The 22,366-nt window shown below is 51.8% G+C and overlaps 1 protein-coding gene across 1 annotated transcript in view; it reads left to right on the top strand.

Annotated features, from left to right (window-relative positions):
- Positions 1-4,211: 4,211 nt before the first annotated feature.
- The window catches only part of CFAP65 (cilia and flagella associated protein 65), a 33,861-nt gene continuing 15,706 nt past the window's right edge, over positions 4,212-22,366 (top strand). Inside the window, exons 1-18 of the mRNA XM_059393495.1 lie at positions 4,212-4,388; positions 6,247-6,431; positions 10,373-10,475; positions 11,022-11,188; positions 11,367-11,566; positions 11,856-12,001; positions 12,496-12,718; positions 13,074-13,339; positions 13,725-13,925; positions 14,165-14,524; positions 16,087-16,224; positions 17,651-17,896; positions 18,485-18,709; positions 19,666-19,824; positions 20,024-20,174; positions 20,618-20,746; positions 21,571-21,784; positions 22,101-22,229. Coding sequence (XP_059249478.1) covers positions 4,224-4,388; positions 6,247-6,431; positions 10,373-10,475; positions 11,022-11,188; positions 11,367-11,566; positions 11,856-12,001; positions 12,496-12,718; positions 13,074-13,339; positions 13,725-13,925; positions 14,165-14,524; positions 16,087-16,224; positions 17,651-17,896; positions 18,485-18,709; positions 19,666-19,824; positions 20,024-20,174; positions 20,618-20,746; positions 21,571-21,784; positions 22,101-22,229 — 3,407 coding nt within the window. The 5' untranslated portion in view covers positions 4,212-4,223. The remainder of the gene's footprint in view (positions 4,389-6,246; positions 6,432-10,372; positions 10,476-11,021; positions 11,189-11,366; positions 11,567-11,855; positions 12,002-12,495; positions 12,719-13,073; positions 13,340-13,724; positions 13,926-14,164; positions 14,525-16,086; positions 16,225-17,650; positions 17,897-18,484; positions 18,710-19,665; positions 19,825-20,023; positions 20,175-20,617; positions 20,747-21,570; positions 21,785-22,100; positions 22,230-22,366) is intronic.

Below are 22,366 nucleotides of genomic sequence, written 5' to 3'. Positions count from 1 at the left end.
AAGTTTGGGCACACCAGAGCTGTGGAGGGACACTCCTTTAGTGAAAAGGCACAAGGGCACATGGCTCCTAGCATGATCTTTTTTACCTTCTTCAGGTTTTGCTGCTGGGATTACTGAGGCCACCACCAAGCCCTCTCAGCAGAGTCACTGCTCCTATTTCTTTTCAGTCTAAGAATGGAAAAACAGGTCTCTTTCCCTGTCCCGCTGAGTCAGGCTGACCATTTCAAAAAGAGTTTAGAGGAAAACAAAAAGGAAATCATTATAGAAACAACAAACAGCATAGACATTGTCACGTCCAAAGTGCAGATTTCAGATTCTGAGAATAACATTAAAACTGGTGAAAACCTCACTGAGTTACACATTCCTTGATCCCAACAAAATCCCAGACTTAATGGTGCTGGCATAACTTCATGAGCCCCCCTGGCCTGCCTCTTCCCTCCAGTTCACTCAGCTGCTGGCCATGTGATTTTCCAGGCCAACTCAGGCCACTTTGTCATCTTAGTCCATCCACTGTTTACTTTCACAAGTAAATGCCAACTTTCCCAAAATGAGAGTTTATTTTCTGGGTTTACCCTGAGACTCACTAAGATCTCTCCCTGTAACACCACCCCCATCACTGTCCTGGGTGGTGAAACATCTTTAACTGCCCACGGGTGAACTTTGAGGCTTTCGGCTTCACCCACCTAAGGAGTCTTCACCAAATTAGAGCTGTTACAAAGAAAACCACAGACCCAAAATGGTGTCCCTTGGGCCAAGTTTCAACCTCTCCCAGAAATGTAGTCTTAACGGGTCAGACAGGAATTTTCTGGTCAGCACCAATGAGGTCATCTATCACAGGTACCCTCTCCAACCCCCAAAAGGCAATCTGTAATAAGAGCCCCTGTCCTTCCCCATAAGAAAAGGCCACCTTACCTGGAAAAAAAATCCTTTTCTTTTGCTAATAGCATCTTGACGCACCCTCCTGCCTGTATAAACCTTCCATTTTGCACAACTCCCTGGAGCTCCCCTCTACTTGTAGATGGGATGCGGCCCAATTCATAAATCCATTTTAGAAAACCAACTGGATTATAAGTAATAATTATTTATTACTTAAAGTTTACCCCCTTGAATTTTTGTTGTTCTACAGAACTTTTCCACAAAGCAAATGTGGACAAATCAACAAATGGGCTTCCAAGAATCCACATTAGCGTACCAGCGCCTTCTTCAACCATTAACCTTCAGATCCCCAGAAAGGAGTTGGTTTGCTGCCAGGGAGGAGGAAATGCCGGCAGAACACGGATAGGTCACTTTCTCTCCCACCTGCAAAAGGAATCCAGTCGTAAAGCAATATGCAAATGAGAAATAACTACTGGGTGCTTTTAAGTTCACAATCGCAATCATAGACTGAAGTTCCGGTTGAGATTCTGACCCTACGTCACCATCGCGCGGCCGGAAAGAACTGGAACGGCTCCCACTCCGGGGGCGAGCCCACGGAGTAACCTCCTGTGAATTTGGTTGCCTACTAAAATAAGGATTGCAAGGACGTCACGACAAGTAGGAGACCATACATTCCGTGTCGCGACTGATAGAAGCTCAGGGACTACTAGAAGGGAAAAGCAGAGAATACAAAAAGGGTAAGCATTAAAATAGGCCGGCTCTTTCGCCTTCCGTGAACCTTGACTCCTTCGGGATGCCGTCGTTGTCCTGGGATACCGAGAGACGCCGTGCCCTGAGCGTCCTGTCTCTGTGGAGACGACAATATGGCGGCGGAGTGAGTTCCGAGACTTGGTCCCAGGATCTGGGGAACCGCGCGAGTGGCGACCGAAGGTATCTGTCCTGGAAGACCACCTCCTTTGGGAAGTTGTGGCCGGGGGTCCTCTTCATGTCCCTTAGAGATCCCGTAGGACTGAGACTTGGGTAAGATCAGCCTGGGGAGCTCCTAGAGAAGGGAGGAACGAACTTAAGTATTTTTATCACTTCACTTTATCAATTTCTTTTCCACTCCACACTACGCCACTTTTCCAGTGGCCATCTTAGGAATGTTTACGTTGGAAATGAGGCAAATAAAGGAAGCTGATGATATATATTTTTCTAAAGTCCTCAAGATTAGAAAATTGGATTTAAAAACAACCCCTAACTGGCCCAGGGTCTTCACAGTCGCTGTAGATGGGTGTCTTTTGGAAGAGTAGCTCAACCGAGTATGGAAGTTATAATTATTAACTACAGTAACACTGGCTCATCTATGGCTTTTTCAAATCCCCTATTTCATCCCAGCTTCACATCAACTTTGTGAAGTAAGATAACCTTTATTTAGTGAGGAGAAACTTGTCCATCTCAACCAGCCTGAGCCAATGCAGCCCTCCTTGCTCCAGGAGCAACGCTCTCTTCCCTAAGCCCTAAGACCTGATCTAGACCAAATTTCTACCCCCATCATCTCTAATTTCTTCTACAGCTGTTGACTGGAGATTTTTTTTAGAGCTCTGAGGCAGTGGTATCTATGGAATCCCCTGAAGTCACAGACTTGACTGAGTCAGGCTGGACAACAAAGCCATCCAATAGCCAAAAAGTAATGGGACTCTCCTCCCTGCCTCCCCAGCTGACATTTCTTTGATTCCATCTGAACATCCTCTTTACAGTGGAAGGGAGGGGCCTCCTCTGTCTTGTTCATTGCTTAGCACTGCACATTATATAATAGCTGCTCAGTAAAAGCTTTGTGAGTGAATGAATGAATGAGTCAGTGAGTGGAACTAAGATATTCTCCAGAGGTTTTGGAGGTGTTGCCAATTAGGAAAAACTGAATCAACAGAATCTTTTGCTTTGGATGGTGATGCGGAGGGGATGGGAGAGTGTCTGATGAAACTGTGTAAATTTCTAAAGGATAACCATAAAATTATTGACTAAAATGTAATATGTTGTAATAAGGAGTTAAAAGTTGAGCCCCAAACTTGAAAAGAGGTGTTTTTTTTTTTTAAGTAGGCTGCATTCCACAATGGAGTCCAACGTAGGACTTGAACTCACAACCCTGAGATCAAGACCCTGAGCTGGGGTCGACAAACACTTAACCAACTGAGCCACCCAGGTGCCTCGAAGAGAGAGAATTTAAGACAAATAAAAGACAGCTTGCATCTCACCATAAATTGTTGTAAAGATTAAAATATATAAGGGACACCTGGCTGGCTCAGTTGGTGGAACATGTGACTCTTGACCCCAGGTTTGTGAGTTTGAGCCCCACGTTGAGTGTAGAGATTACTTAAAAATAAAATCTTAAAAAATAATAAAATAAAATACATGAGAAGGCCTTCCAACACTGCTTGGTATATAATTTCTCACCAAATGTCAGTAAAAGTCATTGCTATTTTTGAGATTGTTATTCGAAGAGGTGGGGAAAGACACTGAGTAGTCTGAAAAATATACATATGTTCAAAAAGGTATTAGATTGATGCTGTCCAATATAGTAGCCACACCTGGGTGTGTGTGCTAAAGGAAGTCCCCTAAGGAAGAGGGGGTTTGGAGTTTAGGTCCCTTGTGTGTTCCCTAGAGCAAGACCAAACATCCTTTTGAATATTTGGTGAAAGCTGTGGACACTTTCCTTGGGAAAAAAGCACTTCTCCATATATATGACATTTTGCATATGGTTTGCATATTAAATTTGCATATATTCGCCTATAATTTCCAGCTGCAGTCTCTCCCTGGATCCCTCTGCTCTAGAAGTTGACTTGCTTATCTCTGGATTGAGTGGCTATTTCAGTGAATGCTTACTTTAAACCTGGACTGCAGGTTGCATACTGATAGAAAAAACCTGAAAGAACAATAACTATCCAATCTCATTCACCTCTTCTTTGCCCCTTCTTCACAGAGGAGGCAAGACACGTTCAGAAGTAGAGGGCAAAAGCCAGCTAAAGGTAATGCATGTGCCTCACTCCCTCGGGGCTTCCTGAGAAATGCCATGCATGGCCATGGCAGGCCTCATCCCTGGGTCCCTCTCCTGAATGGGGAGTTTCTAGGCTCCTGGGTCAAGCACTGGATCTTAGATTCAGGCTCATTGCTCGTGGAGCCACCTCCTGCCTCCTTGCCACAGCTGGAAAGTGGGCCCTTCTTTGATAATGAGAGCATCAGTGAGTCTACTCCACGAGCCTCTTTCTTTGATGTCTCTGTCTCCCCTCTGGTCTCTTCCTAGCTCCCCATTGGCAGGAACTTCTGGCTCAGCCAGAGTGCTCCCCTTGGACTTGTGTTCTAGGTGGCTGATGCTCTTCCAGGCAGCCCCAAGCTCCCTGACACAGATTAGGGACAGCGGGGACTGTACCATGAACTCTGGGTCCTGTCTGAGTGCCAGTACAGCGGCCATGGCCACCATCACCGGCAGCAGTGTGGCGCTAAGCGTCTGTAGCAGCAGCAACACCAGTGCCCGGGTGAGCCCATGACCAGGGTGGGGGGGGCAGGGGGACAACAGGGCAGGGGGCAAGGAGGCAGGGGGTGGGGTAGGAGTCCGGAAGGACCTGACTCCTCTGTCCAAACCCCAACCCTATACCCTGCATACATGGAGCACCACGCCACCTGGAGAGGTGCCAGTCAGAGCTGAGAGAGTAGTCAAGGGTTCTCTCTTCCCTCAGAAAGTTCTCCTGGGCTTGACCCTGTGTGCGTGACCCAGATGTGGATGTTGCTGACTTTTTTGCAGCTCTCGGGTGTCTCTCTGTGACATTGCAGTGGCAGGGGTGGAAGGTAGTTGTCTAGGAGTGTTTGGGGTGTGTGACTGTGTGGGGTGCCGCATGTGTCTGTGTTGTGTGTGCATTCTTGTGTCTCTCTAGATACAGTGGTGCTTGCCTGAGGACTTCCCTGAGGACTGTGGGGTCATCATCTCACTCCCTCCCTCTGGGCCATTCTGGGCTTGTCTGCCCCATGTTTCTTTGCCACCCTTCCCTACTCTGCCTGAGCTGGCAGGAGATTGGAAGTAGAGTGGAAGGGAGGGGCCAGGGTATTTCTCTCCCCCACCCCCACCCCCGGCTTTTGAGACAGTAGTCCCATCAGCAGCTGCATCTCCCCATGACCCCAGTCCCCACCCGAAAGGCGTCAGGGCTCTGAGAAGCCCAGCACCTCCCCTAACCAAGCACAGCAGCCCTTTCTTGATGTTGCTAGCTTCTGGGCACTTCACTATACCTTGGTTGTGCATTAAATTCCTCATTTTAAACACCCACGGTGGCTTCTGTTTTCCTGACTGGACCTGACTGATGTCCCAACTGATATTACCGTAAATTACCCTTTCCCACCCATGTCACCTTTCCTCCATGGGCTGACCAGGAAAGAAAATACCACATTGGCCACCTGACACTCTGTAAATATTTAAACTAAGAGTGTAAGCTCCAAGAGAGAAGAGATGCATCTATCTTGTTCACTGTTGTGGTCCTGGTGCCTAGCACAATGTCTGGCATGTGGTATGTAGTCAACAAATATTTGTCCAACAGATGAATATATCTTTATTTTAAGTAACAACATGGAAGCAATACTTGCCCAAAGATAATGTAACATGGCGGTAAGGGGAGTGTTCATCGCAAAGACTGTGGTAGGAAGAGGTATCTTGCTCATCTTCTCTTCACCTTGGCTTTGCCCCTCCATCCCCCTCCCTTCTCAGGTAGATGGGGCTAGGGATCAGCTTGGTAAGGATTTTCCATGATTGATGGGAAGCGTTGGCACATAGCTCCTCTAGCATTGTCAGGAGCAGCCCTTGGAGTGGCCCCACATCACGGTGGGGGGTGGAGGTTTCTTGCAGGCAGATTGACTCCTTCCCCTGCTCTACCAGGCAGTTGAGGGATGGGAGAGGGAATGGTAGAGTATTCTCGTCATCTCCAAAATTGTGCAGGATAGACCACTCCAGCTATGAAAGACTTCTGCAGCAAAAGCATAAAAGCATAGGATGGGAAGGAGGGAAAGGACAAGACAACACCAGAGAGGACTGGTATCTTTAGGTGCACTGAGGAACAGAGCAGACTAAGACTGCTCAGTATCGGATGGAGTGGTCCAGGGACGGCTGTAGGGGCGGGGTCATGGAAAATCTAGTTGGAAAACCATCGCCATGACCTCAGAAACAGTGATATCTGACTCCAGGGCTTACTGCCCCTCACCGTCTCTCTCCAAGACCATCCCCCAAGGGCCAGAGGTGGGGTAATTCCTTACTTCCTGGAGAAGGGAGATCTTTGCCTGTTCTCTGGGTATTTGAATCTTACCCTGTTAACATGCCCTTTCTTCTCCTCCTTTTCCCTGACATCTGGACAGCCAGCCAGCTTGATGGACACTTGCGTGTGCTTCTCAAAGAAGCGAGACAAAGTGAAGAAGAGAGTCATCTGGGGCATTGAGGTGGCCGAGGTACTGCAGTGGAAAGGTTGGACATTAGGGAAGGAGGTCACCAAGAACCTAGCTCTGAAAAACGTGTCATTGAAAACCCAGAAGATGGTGTACAGGTATGAGTATCAGGGATCAGAGATCCAGCCCCTGAGCCCTCAAGCCCCCCAGTCACTCTTTAGAAACCAAACTTTAAAATTTTCATATAAAATTAGGGGACTTTGAGTGGCTCGGACAGTTAAGAATCAACTCTTGGTTTCGGCTCCGGTCATGATCTCAGGGTCGTGAGATCAACCTTGCACCCAGCTCCTTGCTCAGCGGGGAGTCTGCTGGAGATTCTCTCTGCCTCTCCTTGTACCCCTCCCCACCGCGTTCTCTGTCTCTCTCTAAAATAAATAAATATATCTTTTCAAAAATTTAAGTTATCATTTAAAATTAGAAGAGCATATAAAACAGGCACAGTTTGAATAATTATTGAAAGAGGAGCCCTCGTGACCAGATTACTAATAGAACAGTACGTGTCTGAAGCTGACCTTCTCCCATGGTGTGTCACTCCCCTGTCGAAACACCTTCACAACCATAAAAGTAACCACCCTCTTGACTTAAAGATTTCCTTGCTTTTCTCTAAAGAAGGGACTTACCACCTATGTTTGCATCCCTAGATGATATAGTTTAATTTTACCTTCTTAACAAACTTGATGTAAGTAGAATAGTATGGCATATTTTTTTTTTAATCTCCTTGGGTTTTGTTAAGTTACGTTATATTTGGAAGACTCATCTGCATGTGACCATAGTTCATTCTTGGTCATCACAGTATAATATTCCAACAGATGCTTATATTGTAATATATTATCCATTCTTCTGCTGAGGGATGTTTGGGTTATTTCTGGTCTGGGACTGTGATCAGCATTCATGTATAGATCTTCACCTGCAGGTTTTTTCCTAGGGTAGATACATAGGAGGAGAATTGCTGTGACCTAGAGCATGTCCATTCTTGCCTTTTATAGAAACTCTTCTCTAAAGTACTCATTCATATTTCTGTTCCCACCAGCCAAGCACGAATTCCCCCACTTCCACAATTTTACCAACCAAAGCTATTGTCAGAATTTAAAATATTTCCAACAGTGGTGATTTTTTTGTGGCTCTGATTTACATTTCCCTGCTTGTCAACACAGCTAAGTGTCTTTCGTGTGCTATTGGCCATTTCATTGGTGGAATTCCTATTTAAGACTGGACTCACTTTTCTCTTAGATTGTCTTTTTTTTTTTTTTAATGAACTTCACCCTCACACAAGGCTCAAACTCACAACCCCTAGATCAAGAGTCCCATGCCAGGTGCCCCTGTCTTTTTTTCAAATAGAAGTTCTTATTGCTACTAATCTTTTGTCAGTCATGTGTTGTAACTATCTCCTGCCACCTGTGACTTGTCTTTTCATTTATTTACCATGTCTTTTGAAGAATTGAAGTTCTTCATTTCAAAGGAATCAAATGTATCAATCTTTTTAGGTTATGATTGATGCTGCTTTTAAGAAGTCCTTCTCTCCCACTGCCTAGGTCATGAAGACACTATCCTATAGTATCTTCTTTTTTTAAAAAGATTTTATTTATTTAGGGGTGCCTGGGTGGCTCAGTGGGTTAAGCTTCTGCCTTCCGCTCAGGTCATGATCCCAGATTCCTGGGATCGAGCCCCGCATTGGGCTCTGCTCAGCAGGGAGCCTGCTTCGCCCTCTCTCCCTCTGCCTGCCTGTCTGCCTACTTATGATCTCTCTCTCTGTCAGGTAAATAAATAAAATCTTTTTTAAAACAGATTTATAAAAAAAAATCTGTTTTAAAAATCTTTAAAAAAAGATTTTATTTTTTAAAGATTTTCTTTTTTAAAAACAAAGTTTTTTAAAAAAAATCTTTTTAAAAAATCTTTAAAAAAATGATTTTATTTATTTACTTGACAGAGAGAGAGAGACAGCAAGAGAGGGAACACAAGCAGGGGGAGTGGGAGAAGGAGAAGCAGGCTTCCTGCTGAGCAGGGAGCCCTATGCAGAGGTCGATCCCAGGACCCTCGATCCCAGGACCCTGGGATCATGACACAGGCTGAAGGCAGATGCTTAACGACTGAGCCACCCAGGCGCCCCTCCTATAGTATCTTCTAAAGATGATGGTTTTGCTTTTCATGTTTGTCTTTAATCTACGCAGAATTGATTTTTGTGAATGATGTTATTTTATTTATCTATTTATTGAATGGTTTCAAGTAGGGATCCGATGATGCTTTTCTTCAAACAAATGTCTAAATATCCCCAAGCCATTTGTTGAAAAGTTTATGCTTTCCCTGATGATCTCCTCCTCCACTGATGTTTATCCTTGTTTGTTTGTGATCTTAATGTGAACAATTCCAACATATCACCATTGGTTTGGATGTTTCCTGTGGCTTTTGGTTTTGACTTGGGTTTTTTAAAGATTTTATCAGGTTAAGGACATTCCCTTCTATTCCTACTTTGCTGAGAGTTTTTCTTATAAACAAGTTGAAAGTTACCTAATATTTTTCTTTATTGAGATGATCATTTGATTTTTTTTCTGCCTTAATTTGTTAACCTGGTGGAGTACATTAATTGATTTCCTCTGCTAAACCAACCATGTATTTCCTGGAGCGAACTCAACTTTGTCATAATTCTTTCTATACATTGCTAAATTCCTTTGGCTCTCTCCTTTTGTTTATGAGAGAGATAAATCTATACTTTTTCATTCCTCTCCTGCTTCTGTTAGATTTCGGTAACAGTGTTACAGTGGATCCGTATATTTGGGGGACCTTTTTCCCTTATTTTATATTACTGGGAAGGTAAGGCTGGGCTTATTTTTTTTTTCAAAGATTTTATTTATTTATTTGACATAGAGAGATCACAAGCAGGCAGAGAGAGAGAAAGCAGGCTCCCCGCTGAGCAGAGAGCCCAATGCGGGGCTCGATCCCAGGATTCCGAGATCATGACCCAAGCCGAAGGCAGCAGCTTAACCCACTGAGCCACCCAGGTGCCCCAACTGGGCTTATTTTTTATCAGATGTCTGGTAGGACTTGCTGTGAAGCCATCCAACTTAGTGTTTTCTCTGTGGGAAGATTTTACTTATTTATTTGAGAGAGAGGGAGAATGAGAGAGCACAGCAGGGGGAGCAACAGAGGCGGAGGAGAAGCAGGGTCCCCACTGAGCAGGGAACCCCATGCGGGGCTCCATCCTAGAACCCTGCAATCATGACCAGAGCCGAAGGCAGATGCTTAACTGAGTGAGCTACCCAAGCACCCCTCTATGGGAAAATTCTTAACTACTTATTCAATGGCTTTGATGATTTTAGGTAGGATGGCCATAAAGTGAATTATCTAATTATTGAGTCCACTTTGGTAAGTTATTGTTTCCTAGAAATGGGTTTATGTCATCTAAACTTGAACATTTTTTTTTAAGATTTTATTTATTTATTTGACAGAGAGAAATCACAAGTAGTCGGAGAGGCAGGCAGAGAGAGAGAGAGAAGCAGGCTCCCTGCTGAGCAGAGAGCCCGATGCGGGACTCGATCCCAGGACCCTGAGATCAGGACCTGAGCCGAAGGCAGCGGCTTAACCCACTGAGCCACCCAGGCGCCCCTAAACTTGAACATTTTTTAACTTTTAATTTATATATTTGACAGACAGAGATCACAGCAGGCAGAGAGGCAGGCAGAGAGAGAAGAAAGGAAGCAGGCCCCTTGCTGAGCAGAAAGCCCAATGTGGAGCTCAATCTCAGGACCCTAAGATCATGACCTGAGCGGAAGGCAGAGGCTTAACCCACTGAGCCATCTAGTGCCCGTAAACTTGAACATTTATTGGTACAGAGTTATTGGTAGTATCATCTTCCTGTAACTATTTCAGAAGTCTGCACTATCTACTGTTTTGAGACTCCACAGCCTTGCCTAGATCTCGGCTTGGATAGGCACCCTGGCCCCTCTGGTCTCAGCCTTGGTTTCCCTCAGCTCAGTGCGCCAGGATTTTTCTTGTTATCTGAGCCCTGATCGTGAAATGCTTAAGCCCCGGCTCTCTCCTGCAGGCCCCCCAAGACCAAGTTCTTCTTCACCGTCATCCCCCTGCCCATCTTGCTGAGCCCAGGCATAACCTTCACACTCCCCATTATCTTCCGGCCTCTGGAAGAGGTAAGGTCTGCCGATGAGAGGGGGCGGTCAGGGAGGGACATGGGCACCGTGTCCTTGGAATAGGAAGCAGAGCAGAGCAGCAAAAAGAACCCCCCTCCCCCACCAAGACACACACACACCCATCCTGCCAGCTCCAGAAGCTCCAGCTTGGGAAACCCTGGAGAGGCTCCCAGCCTGAACTCATTGGACAGCAGGGGGGATCCCAGTCGGATGTTGGAGACTAGTCTGTGCTACTCTATTGGCCACAAGCCTTAGATTCCTTACCCTTAATCTCTTCCTACTCTCGGAACATTCCCCCAAATACTTTGGTCCTCGCAAAAGAGGCCCCTGATCTCTGAGACCAAGACAGTGTGAGAGGATGAGTACCCAGCTCTCCTCGGACACTGATGGGGGGAGGGCATGATCCAGCCCCGCCCTCAGCAACTGTGTTGGGGGCAGAACCAATAGCAGGAGGGGTGGAGTGGGGGGGGATTGTGGTCCCTGAACACCATACACTTACCACGGATATGTGACTGCCTCCGGCCCCCCCCACCTCCCACGTTGCAGAAGGAGTATGTGGACCAGCTCTGGTTTGAGAAAGAAGAGGGAATGTTCTATGTGGACCTGAGGGCCACCCTGCCTCGCCACAGTCTGATCTGCCCACCGTCCCTACAGTTGCCCATGTGTGCCGTGGGGGACACAGCTGAGGCCTGGTTCTGCCTGGAAAATGTGGGGTGAGGGGAGCAGCTGAGGCTCAGAGGTGGGGAGAGTGAGCTCGGTGAGGAGGGTGCCAGGATGCTGTTGGGGGAGGGGAGGAAGAGAAGGGCCCAGCATCTCTGGGTCTTTCTAAAGTAGAGACAGGGGTCCAAATGAGCCCAGAGGCTCTGATCTGCAACCCCCCGCCCTCTCCAGGGACCTGCCCACCTTCTTCACCTGGGAGTTCCCCAGCCCATTCCATATACTGCCCACCACGGGCCTGCTGGAGCCAGGCCAGGCCTCCTACATCAAGGTGACATTTCATCCCCTTTTGGCTATCCTGTATGAAGTTCAGGCCACGTGCTGGTACGGAGAGGGCAGCAAGCAAAAAAGCAGCATCCAGCTGCAGGCTGTGGGTGAGGCCCGACCTCTCACTTGTCCCGAGTCCCCTGCTGCCCCTTCTGGGTCTCAGAGCCTCAGGGTGCACCCCCGCACCTCCCCTGCTGGCCTGTCCTCCACAGGACCTCCACCAGCTTCCCCCCCCCCCCCACCCCCGAGCCCTGCAGGCCTTGCCTTTTCTTTGCCTTCCTTGGTGTGGCAGACCAGTGCTTCCCTGGGGATCCCTGCCTTCTTCAAGGGACAGTTCAGCTGGGGCAACAGAGACCCTGGTGGGTTTCTTCCCAAGACTCCCCATCTCTGCCCCAGCCAAGTGTGCACAACTGCTGGTGAGCATAAAGCAGAAGCGCCCAGAGGACCAGGATGCTGAAGGCGCCCAGAAAGTGCTGCACTTTGGCACGGTTGCCGTGGGCTGCACCGCGGAGAGGCAGATCAAGCTTTACAACCCTTCGGCGGTATGCCTCCTGTTGGGGGGGATCGGGGCGTGGGCAGGCAGGACCACAGGACCAGATGCTTCTAAGACCCCTCCCCTTTACAAAGTGCCCTCTTCCTCTCCGTGCTTTGGCCCCAAGCCTCATATAACTCACGTCTGTTGATACACGCATGTGTCAACAGGTGTCCTCTCTTCTCAGCTGGGGACTGGGCTGGGGTATCCCTTGACACCCCCAGAGCAACTCCAAGAGCAGCCCTAAGGGGGTCCTACCCCCAGGACCACAGCTAGCCTTTCTGATACTTTCGGGGAAAGAAAAGAGTGCCCACCAGGCTGTCCCAGTGCCTAGCACATAGCTTGGCCTCTTCTTTCCTCTTGGTGAGGTGGCCTCTGTACTCAAACTGACAAGTAGGGCACAGGATGGACTTCGGCTGTCCTCACCTGCTCAGTCATGCACTTTGGTAAGGACAGCTGCCTCACCCTGTGACCTGACCCTTCTGCCCCTCCCTGGTCCCACAGGTGAGCGCCCCCTTCCGGATCGAAGTAGCCCCAGACGTGCTGGCCAAAGATCATACCTTCTCATGCCCCACTACCAATGGCATTGTGCCTCCAGGCGGGAAGAAGTTAGTGTCAGTGTCCTTCCACCCTGAGACCTTGGACGTCAGAACTATTGACTACTTGTCCATCATGCCCTCTGGCTGTGCCTCCCAAACCCTGCTCAAAGTCGTTGGTTTCTGTAGAGGTACTGGCCACCCTAGGACAGCGCACTGCCTCTGGGGACAGGAGCAGCCCCCATTTAGGACTGGGAAGGGATCTTGGCCTGGTTGAAAGGCCTGGTGCCTCCATGCCCTTCAGCCTGGGTGTCTGCTGCCCCCTAGTGGGCTCAGTGTGGAATCAGTTTTGGACGCTCAGAGATCATATTCCTGCCCTTACCCCCTGATGAACTTGGAGGTCAGCTCGGGTTGCTGGGGCTCAGCCTTCTGTCTCCAGGAATTGCCACCTTCCATTAGGGGACTCCTTCTGAGATATCCTCAGGGAGGTTGATAGCCCAGCCCCACCCAGGTGGCAGGGCTCACAAGAGTCCCATCTCCACTCAGGTCCTGATGTGTCCCTGCAACACAACTGTGTCAACTTCAGCTGGGTCAACCTTGGACAGTTCTCGGAGCAGCCCCTGTGGATCGAGAACAAGTCGGACTGCACAGCCTACTTCCAGTTTGCCATTGACTGCCAAGAGAGTGTCTTCGGCATCAGACCGGCCTTTGGGACTCTGGTGGGCAAGGCCCGCATGACCCTGCACTGTGCCTTCCGGCCCACTCACCCCATCATCTACTCCCGGCGAGTGGCCTGTCTCATCCACCACCAGGTGAGCAGTGGGGGCAGAGGCGAGGAGGGGCTCTCCTGGGACTTGGAGGAACCAACCTGAGGCCCACTGATGAAGACAGTGCTTGGCGATCACTCTTTTGTATTCAGGAAACTCTGCTTGGATTATCTCTGCCAGGGCCGGGCCAAGCACATAGGAAGGCTCACTCCAGACCAGGTCAAGGGCTTTTCTGCTGCTGCTGCTGCTGCTGCTGCTGCTGCCAATGGGCTGGGGAGAGGGGGGACTGGACTCAGAGTAGAGAGCCTTAAAGTCAGACCCAACTCAGGGCCATGGGCAAGGTTATCCAAATTGCACCTTGACCAGCTGGCATCTGGCCCAGGTGGCAAGCGGAGGCTGAAGTCTAGCCTCATACAGATGCATGTCATAGGACCCCCTGTTCCTGGACCTGATTGGGACCTGCCACTCAGACAGCACCAAGCCAGCCATCCTGAGGCCACAGCATCTGGCTTGGTACCGCACGCACCTGGCACGGGGCCTGACGTTCTACCCTCCCGACATCTTGAGCACCTTGCTGAGGGAGAAGAAGCTGGAGCAGGATAAGAATGGGGCCCTCAGGATTCCCACCGAGGTTTGATGGACCACTTGGGGCCTCCCACAGATAGGCTGGCTCCCTTCCCCAGGTCCATGCTCCCTTCTCCAGAAATTCTTAGCGAGCCATGTTCCCCCAGAGCCCTGTGGGTGCCATTAGTAGTTGGGGATGACCTGTGTGGATCCCTGTCATCTTTTCCAGAAAGGGGCACGCGAATGAGGGGCAGTGGCAGGAGAAATGGCAGTTGGGCCCCCGCTCACCTGTCTCTCCCCACACAGGACCTGGCGGACGCGTCATCCCCGAAGTATCCTCTCATTTCCCCCATGACTGAGTACTTCTTCGATGGCACCAATGACATAGCCATCTTCCCCCCACCAGTCAGCATAGAGCCCACAGAGGTGGACTTTGGTGCCTGCCCCGGGCCTGAGAACCCCAACCCTGTCCCCCTGTGCTTGATGAACCACACCAAGGGCAAGATCACGGTGGTCTGGACACATAGGTCTGATTGCCCCTTCTGGGTGACCCCAGATACCTGCAGTGTGCCTCCACTGAAGTCCATGGCCATGCGCCTGCACTTCCATCCACCTGACCCCAACTGCTTGTACGCCGTGGAGCTCGAGGCCTTCGCTGTCTATAAGGTGTGTGCGGGCAGAAGAGATCAGGGGAGGGCCTCCTGTCTGCCCTGGAGCTTGAATGGCAAGGTGGGGTTGCAGGAAGTGGCGGGAGCCCCTAGAGGATCCTTCCTCTCTGTGCCAGGCTCCTCTTTGGCCACACTCCACAGTCCTTACTGGTTTGTCTTCTCCAAGGCTTATCAGCTGCCTTGGCCAAGGGGTTCTTGGCCCATCTGACTGCCTCTAGTGCTTGTGTCACCCCTGTACCCCACACCCAGTCAAGAGAGAACTCAGCTGGGGTCCAGCCCTTTGGGAAAACTCACCACACAAGGAGTCACTCCCTGGAGCTCCTGACTTCTCTCTAGTCCTTGAAGTAGGGAATGGTCCATCCAGAAGAACTATGGGCAGGAACCAGAGCCTGGGAGACCAAGTCAGGGGAGCCGGATAATTAGGCGGGGGCGGTGGGGGGAGCTTCTAGCATGACTTCCCTTGGCCAGGCAACTTGGACCATAGGCTGGGCTGAGCACAGCAGATGCTGGTCACTCCCTCATCTCTGGTCCTGCTTTTTCCCTTCCTTATCGGCTCTACCTATGCTGCTATTCTCTGCCAGGGGCCAGGGTGCCAGGAATGAGAGATTAGCATCCCTTATCAGCTCTGTGACCCTGGGAAAGTCCTTTAATGTCCCTGATGCCCTGGTCTTTTCATCTAAAAGTGTGGGACCATATCTGAACTTTTGAGAAGGCTTTCCAAAGCTAAGACTTTAATTGCCTCCGCTCTAATATCTTGGCAGCGGGGGGTGGGAGACAGGGAGATATGGAGGATTTAGGAATAAGGCTGTGGACACCTGGCTTTGCCAAGTCTGACCCATCCAGATTGTTAGGCTACTGGCTCTGGCCCGGCCCTGTGTGCTACAGCAGCCACCAGCCACACATGACCACCGAACACCCAAAAGGTGGCCAGTTCAAATGAGATACATCATAAGAGACCCACCGGCTTTCAAAAACTTAGCGCCAAAAGAATGTAAGGTATCTCACGCATCACTTATATGTTGATTTTGGGTTGAAGTGGTAAGATTTGGGATCCGTTGGGATAAATAAGTCATATCGCTGAGATTGCCACCTTCCATTAGGGGACTCCTTCTGAGATACCCTCAGGGAGGCTGATAGCCCAGCCTCTAACTTCTTCCCGCCTGGAGGCATGTCGTTTCACTTTGAGACTGGCTGCTAGAACACGTAAAACTACCTTTGTGGCTTGCCTTCGTGGCTCGTGTCCTGTTTCTTTTGGCGGGCGCATCTCTAGGCCGCCACATTCCTGCAGGAGAAATGCTGTCCTCACACCCCTGCCTCGGCCCCAGCCTGCTGCTGCTGTGGTTATGACAGAGCCTCCTTGCGGGAGTGCCGAGCACGGCCCCTGTGCCCTGTGGTCAGAGCCGTTAAGATGGCTGTTCTCTGCGCTGTCTTCCCAGGGAGACCCTGTCCTCTCTCTGTGCCTGGTGTGGGACTCCTGTAGCACAGTGGGGCAGGATAGGGGGCCCCGCAGGGTCAGACATGGGACTCTCAGCTCGTCCACTGGTCTGGCCCCCTGTGCAGGTTCTGCAGAGCTATAATAACATCGAGGAGGACTGCACCGTGTGTCCCTCCTGGTGCCTGACCGTCCATGCACAAGGCCACAGCTATCGTGCTGCCTTGGAACACCCTGTCCCTCAGTATTCTCTGCATGCCCCCAAGGTGAGCATGGCCCCAGCGGCAGTGGGAGGTAGGACAGGGGAGTTTGGCCTTGGTCCGGTCCATACTCTGCCGGCCTTGCATACATCCCCACACCCTCCCCACCGCATGGCTCCCCGGGCATGGAGGGCTCTCTGGGGCCAGTCTGGTTTCGGACCCCTGGCCGCTCCTTGCTCCATCTGGAATACTCACCGGCTATCTCGCACCGAGATTGAAGATTCTCTGGCTCCTTCATTTGTCTGTGCCTTGTTTGCTAAGCACCTGCTCAGGGATCTGACCCTCCCACCATGAGCCCCTGGGCTTGGAGATTGCCCAGGCTCCTGTGGGTCACAGAGCCAGACCCTTGGTTTCCTGAGTCATAATTCCCAGGCCTCTCCGAAGAACCATTGGAGGTCATGTCTGACCCGAGCAGCCAGATGACAGAAGGCTTAAAAGCATCAAGCCTGGACCCAGACGACCGAGTTCCAGTCCTGGTTTCTCCTTCCACAACTCTTCCAGGCCTCCCTGACCTTTGTCATCCTTTTTGTCCATCTCCCCTGCCCTCATGCCTCATATTGCTGGAAAGGCACCCCTCCAGGGCCCTGTGCTGCCCCCCCCCCCCAGCTGCACTTCTGCTCTCCAATCCCCACCTGACTTCACCACCTGAGATTCAGCTCAAGTCCCCCTCCCTGACTGCATGGGGTTCCCCTCCCTGACCCCCGTCTCTTTCTCATGGCTGGTTCCATCCCAGCAGTTTTTTACGTCTGTCCATCTGATTCTGGGCCTGTGTTGCCCAACCCCCCGCCCACCCGCCACCTCACAGGCGGGCATGTCTGTCCCAGCTGGGTGGGCGCCCTGTCCGAGATCTCAGGCCTTATACGATATGGCTGGACTAGCTCTTACCCTGCGGCTGATCATACCCTACGCACTTTAGGAATGTTTGGAAGCTGGGAATTCTGGGGCTTTCCCCTTCTCAAAGAGGGGCCAAGGGGTTCCTCTCAGCTCTCTGTAAGAGAGTTATCTAGAAGGGACTGCTGATCCCAGAGCTTCTGGACCAGGATCTCTGAAAGTGAATTCTCCAAAGGATGACTTGTGGGCACCCTAAAATGAAAGACCTCCTTAACTCTGCGGAGGAAGTCTCAGATGACTGTGTTTCCTGGGCTCACTTCCCTACGGCCACTCCCTCTCCCTGTCTGGAGGTCTCTGGAGGACAGAATCATTTTTTGGTGCCAAGCTGTGACCCTCTGTTCCCTGCTCGCAGGGGAGTGACTGGGATGTGTGGAGGTATCTTGGCTCTCCTTGAAGACAGGCCCAGCCAAGCCCACACAGACTTCCCTGAGCCTCCGGGCATCTGGACTACCAAGGGATGTGGCTCACGTGCGGGTCAGTGGGGTGAGGGAGGAGGAAGCATATAGATCTGAGCGTGGATCCCTCTTGTTGTGCACCCCAGCTCTTTCCTGCAGTGTCCGCCGGTGAACCCTCCTACCGTAGCCTGCTCTTGATCAACAAAGGCTCCATGATGTTGACCTTCAACTTGGCCCCCCAGAGCAGCTCAGACATCTCCCTGCGGCCCAGTTCAGGCCTCGTGGCCCCCAGGGCCCACCAGATCTTCCTCATCTGTACCTACCCTAAGGGCAACTGCTGGAAGCAACACCTTTTCTACTTACAGTTTAATTTTTGTCCCCAGTATCTCAAGGTAAAAGGCAAGGCTAGGGGACTGGGTCCTGAGGAATGAGCCGTAGTCTGGGGCTTTCCTTCTCAAAGCCAGATTCTGGGTTGGCCTCTAAATCTCCCCTAAAGTAGCCAAGGGGCTGCTTCTCTCCCCTCCCCCCAGGAAGTGCCCTAGGAGGGCAAAGACCCCTTGGCCCCATTTGTGAAGAGCTCCCCACCCTCAGGCCCAGCATGTCGACCTCAAGGTGTCTGGGACAAGAAAAGGGATGCAGAGGTCCCAAAGAAATGAGTGGGGGCAAAATAAGACTCATTGCAGGTTGCAGAGGGAGGTGTGGGGTTGGGCTAGAAAAGGAGCCAGGCTGGTGGGCCCACATCTGGCCCATGAAATGATCGGTACCTCCTGTCTCGGTCCCTGGGTTCTTTTCAAGAACCATCTCTTGGGTCGGTCTCCACCTACTCTGCCTTGACAGAAGCTGCCTGTGCCCAGGCTGGAGGAGGGCCTTTTGCCTTCCCTCCCAGGGGAAAAGCTGCCCACCCGTGGCCTCTCAGACATTTGGGGGAGCCGGGGCAGCGGGGTGACATCCGGTCCCTGCCCTCCCTCCCCCGGCCCTAGGAGGTAAGCATGCAGAGCCGGGAGGAGCCCCTACAGCTGAAGCTGGACACCTCTAAGAGCGTGTTCTTCAAGCCCACCTGGGTGGGCTGCTCCTCTACCAGCCTCTTCACCTTCCGTAATCCCTCGCGTCTGCCCCTGGAGTTTGAATGGAGGATTTCCCAACCTTACGGAAAGATCCTGGCCGTCCAGCCTGTGCGGGGGCTTATCCAGCCCAGCGAGAGCATTGTGAGTGCCCCACCCTGCTGCTGCCCCCGCCACCCCTGTGCTCCCATCTGCATGCTCCCCGCACCCTGCCCACAGCCAAGGCTCACACTGGAGAGAGTCTACGTTGAGCTGGGGCTGCTGTCTCTAAGGAGATCCAAGGTCACCTTCACTTTGACCATCATCTCTTACTCACGCCTCTCCGGGGGCCGGACTTATAGTGTGCACCCTCCCATTTATTCAATAACCACCTCCCCCGCCTTACAAGCAGGTGGGACAGCTACCATGGTCTTAGCCCCCATTTTACAAAGAAGAATTGAAACTTAGAGAAGAGAAAGCCATTTATGAATATTACAAATGAGGAGGTGGAGAGCTGGCACTTGAAACACTTTCAAGGGGCAAGTCCTCTCTCCATCCATGGTCCCCAAAGCTGCAAGATCGCTGCAAGGTGGTTTGGGGCCAGGTGGGTGCGTATCATGAAGGCGTGAGGAAGGGGAGTCCTCAGCAGCAGTCCGAAGGGGGGTACTGGCTGGGACCCAAACTAGCAGAGCCCCATTTCCTGGTCTAGGGCCATACAGACGAGTTGGGGAGGCCGGACACCAGAACCACCAACACATGGTGTCTGGAAGAACCCAGGTGGTAGTCAGGGAGGCCAGAGACAGCATAGGCTCTGGAGTTGGCTTCAGGAGCTCACACTCCAGCTCCCACCAAACCCCTCGTCAGCCGTGTGACCTGCGGCAAGTTACCCCACTTCTCTGTCTCCGGTGTGTCATCAGAAAATGAGGTACTAAATAATACCACTTACCTCGTGGGGATAAAGGATGGAGAGGCTGAAGGAATGAACATAAAATCCGATGTGTGGGAAGGGTTATCACTCAGAGGTACCATAGCTTGGTCCCCCACTGTGGGATCTCCTGTGGCCAGGAGTCTGGGCAAGGGGTTTTGGAGACCCCACGCAGGGATGATCTCTGTGACCCTAGACGCTGACATGGACCTTCAGCCCTCTGGAGGAGACCAAGTACCTGTTCCGAGTGGGGATGTGGGTCTGGGAAGCCGATCTGCCCCCAAACACCAAGCCCCCCGCCACCACCCACTACATGCTCAGGCTGGTGGGCATGGGCATCACCAGCAGCCTCTCCGTGAGTAGGAGAACGCTGGCAGGTGGGGCTGGGGAGCTGCGGGCCAGGGCACAGGTGGGAGGGAAGGCCCCAGGGTGCCCGACTCCAAGAGGGCAAGGGATGGGAGCCATCCAGCCCTCTGGCCCTGTACTCCCTCATCAATTCTCTGAGGCCAGGGGTGGGGAAGCCAGGGCTGTGGCCGGCTGACTCTGGCCCTCAGGTGAAGGAAAAGGAGCTGGAATTCGGGAACGTGCTGGTGAACAGCAAGCAGTCCAGATCACTGAAGCTTCTGAATGATGGCAACTGCACCCTTTATTACCGCCTGTTCCTGGAGCAGTGCAGCCCTCAGGTCGTGGACAACGGGCCTCTTGGTACTCGAGCCCGGGCCAGGGCTGGGGCCAGGGAGGCAAGCAGGGAGGGACGATGGTTAACCAGATCATGCTTTGGGGGAAGGCAGAGCAGGGCTTAAAACTTGGTGCTTCCACCTTTTAGATGTGTGGCATGGGGTGGGTGACTCTCTGAGCCTCAGCTGCCTCATCTATAAAATGGGACGATTGCCAGCACCTGCCTCCCAGGGCTTCGAGGCAGAGTGAAGTGCTTAGCAGACGCCAGTGACACAAAACGTGGTTTCCTCTGTCTGCTCTGGGAAGAGGGACTCTGCTCCCTGTTTTCCTGGCTCTGGGCCTGCTCTCTAGCCAGTACTCTGCGCCCAGGGGAGGGTATGTGGAAAGGAGCAGGAGGAGAGGCTGGGACTCCCTGGCCTGCACTGAGGGCTGCTTCTGCCCTTGACCCTACCGGGGTCATCCCTGAGCAGCCCTGCAGCTGGACCGCACAGAGGGGAGCCTGCCACCCCGGTCCCAGGACACTATCTGCTTGACCGCTTGTCCCCACCAGCGCTCCCAGTACTGCTGGAAGATCAGCTATGCTCTCCTCTCGCACAGAGGTACGTGGGCCACCTGAGAGGAAAGGTGGCGGACTGTGTGAGCAGGATCTGGGGTGGGCGGGTGCTGGGGATCCAGACAGTGCCAGCAGGGTGTGCGTTAGCATGCTGGGATGTGCTGGGGTGACTGGTGTGTATGCCTCATAATGACCACATCCGTCCACACAGATGTCCGTGTATGTGTGTGCACATGTGGAAAAAAAAAAAAAAAGGCTGATGCGTGTTACCCCATGAATGAATTTTGAAAAAACGTTACACCAGGTGAAAAAAGCCAATCACCAAAACCCCACATATTGTATGATTTTGTTTATGTGAGATGTCCAGCCAGGACAGGCAACTCTATAGAGACAGAAAGTAGATCAGTGGTGGCTGGGGGATGGTGTCGGGGGAGGGGAACGGGGAGTGACAGCTTTTTGGTACCATGCTTCTTTAGGGGGTGATGGAAATGTTCTAAATTAGATAGTGGTGATGGTGGCACAGCTATGAATATAGGACAAATCTGGATTGTATGGGTTAAAAGTGTTAATTTCATGGTATATAAATTCTACCTCAATAAAGCCGTTAGTGAGAGTCAGTGTGCAAACAAGCGACAACACCCAGTGAGCACCACAATGCACACAGAGCATTTCAGACAATGCCTGACACATAGAAAGTACCAGACGAGGCTTGGCTATTCTGGAAAGGTCCCAGAGCCTGGGAGATATCCGCTCCTCCTGACAAGGGTCCTGGGAAGGTGGCCAGGGATCCTACATGCTCAGCCTGCATGCTGGGGCCCAGGACAGCAGAGAGGTGAGGCCACTCCTCACGTCCACACCTCTCTCCCCTAGATAACAAGGCTGGGAAGAGGCAGGAGCTGTGTTGCGTCTTCCTGATGGCTGTGTACCCCTTGCTCTCCATCCTGGATGTCTGCCCCGTGGGCAGTGCCAAGGGCATCACCCGGAAACACCTGTGGCGCCTCTTCTCCCTAGACACGCTCAACAGTTACTTGGAGCGTGACCCCACCCCCCAAGAGCTCACCTACAAGGTGCCCACCCGGCACAGGTGAGGTGGGCTCAGGGCGGGGGCAGAGTCTATCTGGGGTGTTCTTGGAGCTCTCTGCCCACACCCTTCCCCCAGCACCAGGACTTATCTATGGAGTGTCTCCCCATCTCCCCCCAAATTCTTTCCATCCCTGGAGTGGCCTGAAGAAGTCAGGGATGGGCTCAAGGTCACAAATGCTAGCCCACCCCAGTCCCCGAGTCCCAGATTCTCCAATTCTCACCGACAGGAAGATGATTGCTTGGCCAGCCATCCGCCCCTGGTGGGGGGTTCCTACTGTCTGCCTCTGTCTCTGAGTCTGAGTCTCTGCTTCACACAGCACAAGCCAGATCCCCACTGTCTTCACCCATCTGAAGCTCGACTTCAACTTCGGGGCGGCGCCAATGGAGGCCCCACCCTCAGTGGTGCTCCTGGCCCTGAAGAACCGCGGAGTGGTGTCCCTGGACTGGTACGGGGGGCTGGGAGGGGGCTGCTGGGGGGGCCCGGGAGGCAGGTGCTGGAGGCCATCTCTGGCTCCAGGTGGACCTAGCTGTCTGGTGCCTGTGAGCAGTGGATCCCCTCCTTCATGGGGTGGGGAGGCCAGTG

The sequence above is a fragment of the Mustela nigripes genome, chromosome 3, assembly GCF_022355385.1.
Source record: "Mustela nigripes isolate SB6536 chromosome 3, MUSNIG.SB6536, whole genome shotgun sequence".
Lineage (NCBI taxonomy): Eukaryota > Metazoa > Chordata > Mammalia > Carnivora > Mustelidae > Mustela > Mustela nigripes.
This window is presented reverse-complemented; position numbering and strand designations above follow the sequence as displayed.